Source organism: Barbatula barbatula, assembly GCF_947034865.1.
Source record: "Barbatula barbatula genome assembly, chromosome: 24".
Taxonomy (NCBI): Eukaryota; Metazoa; Chordata; class Actinopteri; order Cypriniformes; family Nemacheilidae; genus Barbatula; species Barbatula barbatula.
The window spans coordinates 422,604-432,270 of record NC_136787.1 but is presented as its reverse complement, the minus strand read 5'-3'; the positions used below and the strand labels follow the sequence as shown (position 1 = coordinate 432,270).

Here is a 9,667-nt window from a genome sequence, read left to right as displayed (position 1 = left end):
TTACAGCCTACTGTTTGATATGGTGAGATAGCTAGCACTGTGTTCATTAGAACATGTGTACAGAACAGTAGATTATTACATACTGTACCTGTTCTCATTTCTAATGGTTCAAGTTATACCTGCCACTGTCAATCGATTCAGATCAGGCTGGACTCTCTGCCCACCCTCTGTCGTTGTTAACTTTATCACATGATCAAGGGGTCAGCTGTGGTTTGAGCGTTGGGCTTGTGATCAGAAGGTTGCCGGTTGGAATCTCAGGTCATGACTGAAGTGCCCTTGAGCAAGACACCTTACCCCTGATTGCTCTGCAGTAATGTGACACTGTATAAAACTACTTGTAAGACGCTTTGGATAAAAGCCTCTGCCAAATGAATAAATGTAATGATCAATGCCTGTAGCCCTAATCTCTTCTCGTTCCTCGTCCTCCTCTGGCTCTCCCTCCAGCTCCCCTCATTCTGTCTGCATTGTTTGCATCCATCGTTCAAAACCTATAACCCTTGACCCTTGGCCTCTTCTAAACTCATGATTGGTTGGTGTTAAGTAATGTGATGTGATGAATTAGTGTGGCATTTTGATTGGTTGTGTTTGAAAAAGGAAATCAATACACTTCCTGTGAGAGTTTTGTGTGTTACGTAGAGAATTGTGAGTCAAAGGTGGACAATTAGTTTATGGTTTTGCTGATTTGGTGTGTGGTTCTGGTGTTGAAGTGTCAGGTTTCAGAAACTGTGTGATAAGTAAACATTTTATGTGTAATCAGTTGAAAAATATTGTAATTAAGCAATAACTGACAACGGGCCGTTCAATTATTCTCAAGTGAATGCAAACCCAGAGGTGGTAATGTGGCCACGACGCCAAAGTAAAGTATATGGGAATCATTATTTCTAAAGACAGTTAAATAATAGGAATAGTATAAATACATTTTTTCAAGGGCTCTTTTTGTCCAAGGTGGATATTGCTTACCCATACATCAACACGTTTAAGAAATAGGATACGTTTTAATTTCACATGGAAGTAGGATCTGATTAAAAACATATGAAGATATGAATGCAATTTATTCTATATTATAAATGGTTAAAGTCCTTCATCCAAAATAGTCATTCTTTCTGCTTTATTGTCCCCAGTGCAGTTTTTAAAATTTAGGCGGATACGTGTTTTGTTGCGTTGTGAGTAAAACTTTCAGCTTTCCATCAGTAGGTAGTTCTTTTCAGGAAAATGTTGTTTAACCGGAACTTTATGGATCATAAATTTGGGCAGAAAGTCCGTTTATGGGGAGAAATGGAAAACAAAAGGGGTTCGGGCTGTATTTTTGGGATGATAAAGGGAAACTGTTATTGCATGAGGAGTTCTGTGTAGAGTTAATATGTATAACTGAATGATTAGAGCAGTATTCATTGGTTTGAGATGAATGGTTAAAGAAGATATTGTGTACACCAAGGTTTTCCACAGCTCCATAGAATGTATTTTGTGATAAAAATGTACAAATAGAGTTGTAAAACATGTCCTTTTACACGCATTTTATCCAAACGCTATTGAAATGATAAAAAATGAGGAAGAAATATATTTATTTGTTCTGCTTCCTCCTAAAGGGTTGGGAAGTTAACTTACAATTATTATTGAACCCACAAAATAGTTTTTTGATGTAAATAATTGTGTATTTTGTGAAAGTAATATTGAAAGTTTAGATCATGTTTTCTTTGTAGAGATGTACAGAACTTAGCTGATGAATGTTTCCTGTATTCGTGTTGTTAATATCTGGTGTGCTCAACCAAACATGCTCATTTGTGTATAATTGAAATAGCAGATCATATATGAATGTGAACAACTTTGACATGCCTGAAGGACTGTAATGTCTTCGCTTAATTTATTTGATTTCATATTATTTGTATTTACTTTCTTTAATGTATTTTGTTCTACTTAACTGTGTTAACTATGTTCTGCACTTTAGTCTCCCAACGAGAGTTTTAGTAAATTGTGTTTTGTAAAGAATTGTGTCATAATAAAGTACATTAAAAAAATAAAAGAAATAGCAGATCATAATAAACAAAAGAACGGATGCCTTTTTTAAACGCAACTAAAAAAATGAAACACACATCATTTTCTTTGTTGTTGCATGAATGTTATTTCAATCAAAATGAGGACTTTAATATTCTCCAAAGAAGCACGACGTCAGCATCAGACGTGGCACCAGGTGACGTCATCAGTGCGCGACAGCGTCCCTCTGTTCTCACTCGGATTTGGACGTTTAAACCCGCTCTGATCTCGAGAGAATCGCGTCCGGTAAGAATCAGATTTGTTATCGGTTTCTCCACAATCCGTGTCTGACACTACACGGGTGTCCGATGAAGGGACGCCGAACCAAACTCTTGACTCGAGCAGTCAGTGACGCGACGCGACGATGAAGTTAAATGTGATGTTGTTTAATGTGATGTTGTTTAATGTGATGTTGTTTAATGTGATGTTGTTTAATGTGATCTTTCTGGCGGCGCGGATGCGTCCCTTAATAAGCGATAATAATGATAACTGACAGAGTTTGTTGAAGACGTGTCATGTAAACATCACGCCCCTAGAAACGCATTCAAATCCGTATGATTAAACACACGTGCTCGTCTTGTCGCGTTATCATGTGTAGCAGTACGCCAGTCAATGCGAACATTTATCGTGTTTGTTACTGTGACTTTAAGAGCCGGGTGTGTTCTTATTAGACAGCAGGGGCCGGCTGCGCGTAACAAAAGTAAACACTTAATGTTATTTAATAAAATACTGTTATTCACGATGAGGTAGTAATCTATTGAATAAAAACGCATGTTTATGAGATGTTTTAAACAATCAACTTGTTCCTCGCGGATTTAAAGGCTGCTATTGGACTGTTGAAGGTAAACGTCACATACGACGCGACGCTCTTCCTTAAGACCAAATGGTGCAACTAAATAACGTACAGAGTTAGATGATAGAAATCAAATCTGTGATGAATGAGACTTTATGTGGTCGGTCTCAGATTTCTCCTGCATGTACATGTCTGTTTAAACCCATTCTTTCTGCTCTCGTGCACAGGCAGGATAGAGTGAAGATGATGGAAGAGAGTGGAATAGAGACCACCCCGCCTGCCACCCCCCCACCACCCCCCGCTGCAACCATCAGTCCCCTTCCACCCACCGCAGGTGACATCACCACACACTCATTCAGCTCGTTCTGTCTTTAAAAGCACCATCACTTCTAGTCGAGTGTTAATTCACAGTCGTCTTTTGATTGTTCAGGGATTTCCAGCCCTCTGACGCACCCCGGTCCCGCTGGCGTCTCTAGTTTTGCTCCTGGAGCGTTTTCCAGCCCTCTTCCACCTGCAGCCCTGACCTCCACCCTGCCGCCCATGCATTCATCTGCTCCTCCTCTCTCTTTTGGCTCGGTGTTGTCTCCTCCGGGCACGGGTGCTCCGTACAGCGGCCACATGGCACCATTCGCCTCCCCGTCCTCTGTCCCGCCGCTCAGCACAGCTGCACTGTCGACCTCCACCCTCTCTGCTCCGCCCACCGCTGGCTTCTCTGTAAGCGCAGGATATGACATCACCCGTGGCCACGCTGGGCGCACCCCTCAGACGCCGCTGATGCCCAGTTTCTCCAGTGCTCCACCGACGCCCGGTACGGCTCCACACGCTCACTACAGATGTCATGTGATCAGATTGAACCTTTAAAAACCCATTTCGGCCGGTTTCACAGACTTAAGCCAGGCCTTACTTAAAGTAGGATATTTAAGTCGCTTTCATTAAAACATTACTGGTGTGCATCTGGAGACAAAACAATGGCATGTTTTAAGATATGCCGGGGCAATTTATTTTCAATTAAGACAGCTCAAACTCGTCTGTGAAACCGGGTGATCCTGTCTGAACACTTGTGTCTTGAGGATGAAAAACGGACAGGGAAACTTTCTTCCAGGTACATTTCTCACACATTCTCCTGCTTTGCTGTTGACATCGTCTGTCTCTAGGCATCGTAAGCAATCCCATGATGCAGCAGCCGGTGTCTGGTAGCTTAGACGTCAGTTCTCCCATCACGTTCCCTGAGGACACTGAAGACCCCAGAGCGACTCCAGACAGCGCCGGCTCCGCTGGAGGATTATGGGGCTTCATCAAGGTACTGACACACTGGAACACAAGCATGACGTGTCATCACTTTGCTGATATTGTTGTGTTGTCAGGGTGTAGCCGGCAATCCCATGGTGAAGACGGTTCTGGATAAAACCAAACACTCGGTTGAGTCCATGATAACCACACTGGATCCTGGAATGGCTCCTTACATCAGTGAGTCCAGATCTCATCTCCCGCGTCTGTCATGTCATGAATCTGATGAAACCAATCTAGAGGGTTTTTTATGCAGTTAACTGCTAGTTTCTGTCTATTAATAGTTTAGTTTTCCTTCTTTTGCAGTTGTGTGTGTTGTTTAAAGGGTGATGATGTGATATGTGTGTGTGTGTCAGAGTCCGGTGGTGACATGGACATCGTGGTGACCTCGGACAAGGAGGTGAAGGTGGCAGCGGTGCGGGACGCGTTTCAGGAGGTGTTTGGGTTGGCCATGGTGACGGGAGAGGCCGGACAGTCTAACATCGCCCCTCAGCCTGTGGGATACGCTGCAGGAGTGAAGGTGAACTCAGACCTCTACGGCTCATGTGTCTGGCTGCTTCTGAACAACACCATTATTATATTATATGAAACTGTGTCCGACTCCTAACCAAATGTGACAAGCGATGAGCAATTCGTCTGTCCGCACAGAATGCGATAAAGGGGCGTGACAATGAATCATAAAACCCAGCCAATCAGAACAGTTGATCTGTCTGTCTGTCTGCTGCACCTGAACAGTGTGCGCATGCGTCCTATTCTCATGACTTCCATGATCAACCTCACTGCATTGCTTAAACTCATTCTGTCTCCTCTTCCCTGTTTTGGGGGATTAAAATATTTAGTTATAGGCCTATCCTATTCCAATCAAACAAGAAAAACAAAACACTGCATTGAACGCAATAGCAGTGATCCTCCCAAGATGACACAACATTCACCACAGCGTGATGTGGCTTCACATTCTCTCTTGCTATTGCAGCTGTGTAACACCAAATGTCAGATTAACATGGAAAAGATTTCCTTGTCGCAGCCCAGTTGGTTAGGACACTTTGTTATTGTACAAGTTGAGAAGCATCATGGAGTTCATATGATTAATCAAACATTTAAACCGTCTGTGTCTGTGTGTAGGGAGCTCAGGAGCGCATTGACAGTCTGCGGCGTACAGCGATCATTCACGAGAAACAGCCTGTGGTCTCTGTGGAAAACTTCATCGCTGAACTTTTCCCTGACAAGTAAGAAGATCAATCTTTGTGTTTATCTCAAACAATGCAATACAGCTTTTATTTATAATGCACATTTAAAATATAAGAGCTGTACAAATGATATATGTGACTCTGGACAACAAAACCAGTCTTAGGGAGTGCGGGAACATTTAAAGTGATAGCCAAAATACATTGTATAGGTCAAAATCAAATTTATTTTATGCTAAAGGTCATTAGGATATTAAGTAAAGATCATGTTCCATGAAGATATTTTCTCAATTTCCCACAGTTAATATATGAAAGCTTGTGAGTAATATGCTATGCCAAGGACTGCATTTAGAAAACTTGGATTTGTGGCAGCCTCAGATTCCAGAGTATTTATCAGTTGTGTCTCGGCCAAATATTGTCCAAACGATACAACAATGGAAAGCTTATTTATACTATAAAATCATATTTGACCGCGTCAGCACATGTAGTTTAATGGATGAATATTTCACACAAATAATGTTGCACTGTCAGATGAAAATGCTCTAGCCGGAGATCAGACCGTGTGTCATGAGCTTTACATCTATTCCACAGTTCACACTGAGCACATCGTGTGTGTGTGTGTGTGTGTGTTCTCTGCTCAGGTGGTTTGACATCGGCTGTCTGATCTTAGATGACCCTGGAAATGGAGTTCACATTGAAACGTTCACTCAGGCGACACCTGTAGCTCTGGAACATGTTCAACAGGTAAAAACAGTCGTGTTGAGAGTCCTGCTCTCAGGTCAATAATGGCATTGATGTATGGATTGAGTGTGAAATCATTGGCCATATTCAGCAATATTAAGTGCTGGTAAGCATCCGTCATCAGAAAGACTGCGTGTGCGCGTGTGTGCGTGCGTGTTCTTCGTATCATCTACACACAAGTGCTGCAATAACAATAATGTGTGTGTGTGTGTGTGTGTGTAGGCTCAATCCCTCACTCCTCCAGACTATAACCTGCGCTGGTCTGGTCTGATGGTGACCGTCGGTGAGGTTCTGGAGAGAAATGTGCCAAACATCACCCGTACAGATTGGCATCAAGCTTTCACGGGCATGTCACGCAGACAGATGATTTACTCCGCCGCTAAAGCTTTAGCTGGCATGTACAAGCAGCAACTGCCCTCCAGGACACTGTGATCGTGATGTGTGTCAGGACTACAGTTACCCACAATGCACCTGGAGTCTGATTCTTTCCATAGACGTGTTTAACCATATCACATGAGAACTGACTTGACATGCCAAAAACAGACGTCTGCTGTATCTCTGCTCCAGCTTTGGCATCAACTATAGGCTACAGGGATCATCTTTTAAACTATTCTTTGAATCACAGTTTTAGCCTTGATTCTGATTATTATGTTAATCATTGACAGTCTGTATGATGTGACATTGAAGCACACGTGATCGTCTGAATGTGAGAATCAGTTTCATGTGTGTTCTCATTCGCTGGTATGTTAACATTTAAATGAGTCCGATAAATATAAATCCTTTTTATACTTGGAGATTTTGAAAAATTAACAATTAAAATGTATATTATCATTTGTGATGACATCTCTTAGGGTTTTGGATTTTATTTGATGTTTAGTTTTTCAGACTGTGTGTTTTTGTGTGGTTTGTATTTCCTGCGGTTAAATCAGATCGGTTGGTACAACAAAGTGTGTTTGATGATGATGATGATGATGACGACTGGTCAGAGTGATACAGGACACGCGTACACACTGACCTGAGGATGACCTCTGACCTGATGTATAGCAAATATTTCTATAACCTTAAACAGAAAATCTGCCTTGAATGCATGTTTTATATGTAGGTAAAGTTCCTCAAGAACAAGTCTGGAAGATTTTATTTCATGGTATTTTCCTGCCGTGCCTTCGACCAGCAGAGAAGTAAAGACCTTTATTAGAACAGACTGCTTGTTTTTCTGTTGTGGTTGTGGTTACTGATAATATTCATTTATTTCTGCTAACAATATTTGACCTACAACATTTATAAGGTTTTTATTTTGGTTATTCAGAAAATATATTTTTATGGAAATAGGGTGTTGGTGTTTGGTGCTGAAAGTGTGTCAGGTCTAGGGTGGAGCTACAAGGGCAAATTTCCATCCAGATTTGATTTGGGTTCCTCCAAAAAATGTCAATTAAAGAGTAAACATGAAGTGCTTCTTATTTGTATTATCTATTAAATAAAGTATTTGTCAAATTGAATCACTGGAAAATGGGAACTTGATTATATTATAGAAACGTTGCCCAACCAGAATATCTGATTCCCTCCAGCAGCCGGTCTGTGTGGCCTATCATTGCCCTCGCTTCAGTCTGGTGTTTATGGGATTATGGGCAGGGACCCGTTTCAGAAAGCAGGGTAAGAGCAAACTCAGAGTAAGTTAACCCCAGAAAACGGGATACTCTGGGTTTTCAGTTTCAGAACGTCAGGTATATCAAACCCGTGACCTCGGGGTAAGTCAACCCCGTTTCAGAAATCAAGGTATCTTATACTTAGAGTGAGTAACCATAGTTACATACTCTGTGAACCTAACCTGGTCGGGAGCAGGTTTTATTCCACTAACCCGAGGTTTGTATCAATCTCCGCCCCCTTTAGAAGCGCGAGTGGTGTTGAAATTGCCTTCGCCGTTTGTTGTAACAACCGCACGAATTATTGGAAGGTAGAGATCAACACACTCGGATGGCAGTTACAAACAACTCTTTATTAATTATAAAATGTATTACTCAGCATTTAAAACACGTTACCCCCCTTTTCTCGGGCACAGGCGAGATTGGTCCACAGTCAGAACAGCCGCACACCAGGCACAGGGGGTGCACAAGAGATCCGTTTATCCAATGGAGAGTTTCCAGGTAGGCGGCCTTCCGTTCAACACGGCGGATATCCAAGAACTTTGCGGTATCGTCCTTCGACCGGCAGGATCACCCTCTACAGTCTCCGTATGACACGAGTATTCGGATACCTTGGTCAGCAGCTCTCCTAATTCCAAGTCGTACACCTCACTACCTAACACAGGAAGCCCCCCACTAACTGTCTGTCTTCACCGCCGGAGATACTGGTTATCCCGAGCGGCCGTTTAACGTTTCCCCACATGTGAGAGCTCGACCCAATCTCTTTCTCCCGAGTAGAACTCAAGCCATGCTTAAATAATGATCCTCTCCTCTTGAATCAGCTGTAAACACTCATTTAATTAACCACGTCCATCCCTTCAAATTGAGGGGCGTGTCCATCAATATTCATCACACTACCCCCCTCCCAGATGAAAGGGACTCGTCCTCGAGTCAGGCAGATAAATCATAATCTAGCAATCGGGCCGGTACCCTCCTGGTCCGCAAAGAACGTCCTCCTGCAAATCCGTGATTTATCTCAGAGTCAGCCCCCAACTCACTGGGTACATGTTCAATAGGTTCAACCCCACTAGAACTGTCACCAAAAAGGCCTCCAGCCATAACCCCTGTAGGGGCAGGCCACCGGGTGGAAACAGCAGGCATCGCCACATCCAGCGCAGAACCAGGCCGAAGCGCAGGGTCAGGGTGCAATGCAGAATCAGCCAACAGCGTAGGGTCAGGATGCAGTGCAGAATCAGCCAACAGTGTAGGGTCAGGAGGCCGTGCAGAATCAGCCAGTACTGTAGGGTCAGGATGCAGTGCAGAATCAGCCAACAGTGTAGGGTCAGGGGGCCGTGCAGAATCAGCCAGTAGTGTAGGGTCAGGAGGCAGTGCAGAATCAGCCAGCAGTGTAGGGTCAGGAGGCAGTGCAGAATCAGCCAGCAGTGTAGAGTCAGAACTCGGTGCACTCCCTCCCACAGCCACCATTCGATCCCTCTCAGCACTCTGCAATTCAGGTCTTCCTGCAAATAGATTGACCACATATGGCTTAAGACGATTAAAATGCACAACTCGCTCCAGCCCTTTCTCTTTAGGGGCAATTCGATACAAAACCTCTGTAACCCGCTCAGTAACCACGAACGGCCCCACAAAATGCCTTTGTAACTTTGGACACAGCCCCCGCTTACGTGCCTTATTTTTCACCCAGACCAATTCCCCTACGGTGTAAAACTGATGGGAAACTTTTACATCAAAACTTTGCTTCTGCCTTCCTGATGCTTTCAGTTGATGAGCTTTCACAGCCTCCACTACCGTAGACAAACTTTCAGCTACTTTCGTCACATAATCATTCGCAGACTCAAACCGTTCCGTCTCCCCCACTCCCAACACAACATCCACCGGCAAAACAATCTCTCGTCCAAACAGAACTTTATATGGTGAAAACCCTGTGGTAGCATGTGAACTACTTCGATAAGCCATCATAACATATGGCAGAAGCATGTCCCAATTCTGCT

At 43.3% G+C, this 9,667-nt stretch overlaps 1 protein-coding gene across 5 annotated transcripts; it reads left to right on the top strand.

Moving 5' to 3' along the window:
- The first annotated feature begins 2,152 nt into the window (after positions 1-2,152).
- Positions 2,153-7,648, top strand: prrc1 (proline-rich coiled-coil 1). Of its 5 annotated transcripts, none has more exons than XM_079448033.1 (9): positions 2,153-2,277; positions 3,052-3,158; positions 3,255-3,632; positions 3,979-4,124; positions 4,189-4,291; positions 4,468-4,631; positions 5,234-5,337; positions 5,937-6,039; positions 6,259-7,648. In XM_079448033.1, exons 2-9 carry the CDS (start codon positions 3,068-3,070, stop codon positions 6,466-6,468), a joined length of 1,299 nt encoding a protein of 432 aa, XP_079304159.1. In that variant the 5' UTR covers positions 2,153-2,277; positions 3,052-3,067; the 3' UTR covers positions 6,469-7,648. The 5 variants fall into 5 exon arrangements, with proteins under 5 accessions (XP_079304159.1, XP_079304160.1, XP_079304158.1 ...); XM_079448034.1 differs by having other exon boundaries at positions 2,271-2,407; positions 6,259-7,614; XM_079448032.1 differs by having other exon boundaries at positions 2,271-2,400; positions 6,259-7,539.
- Positions 7,649-9,667: the final 2,019 nt, after the last annotated feature.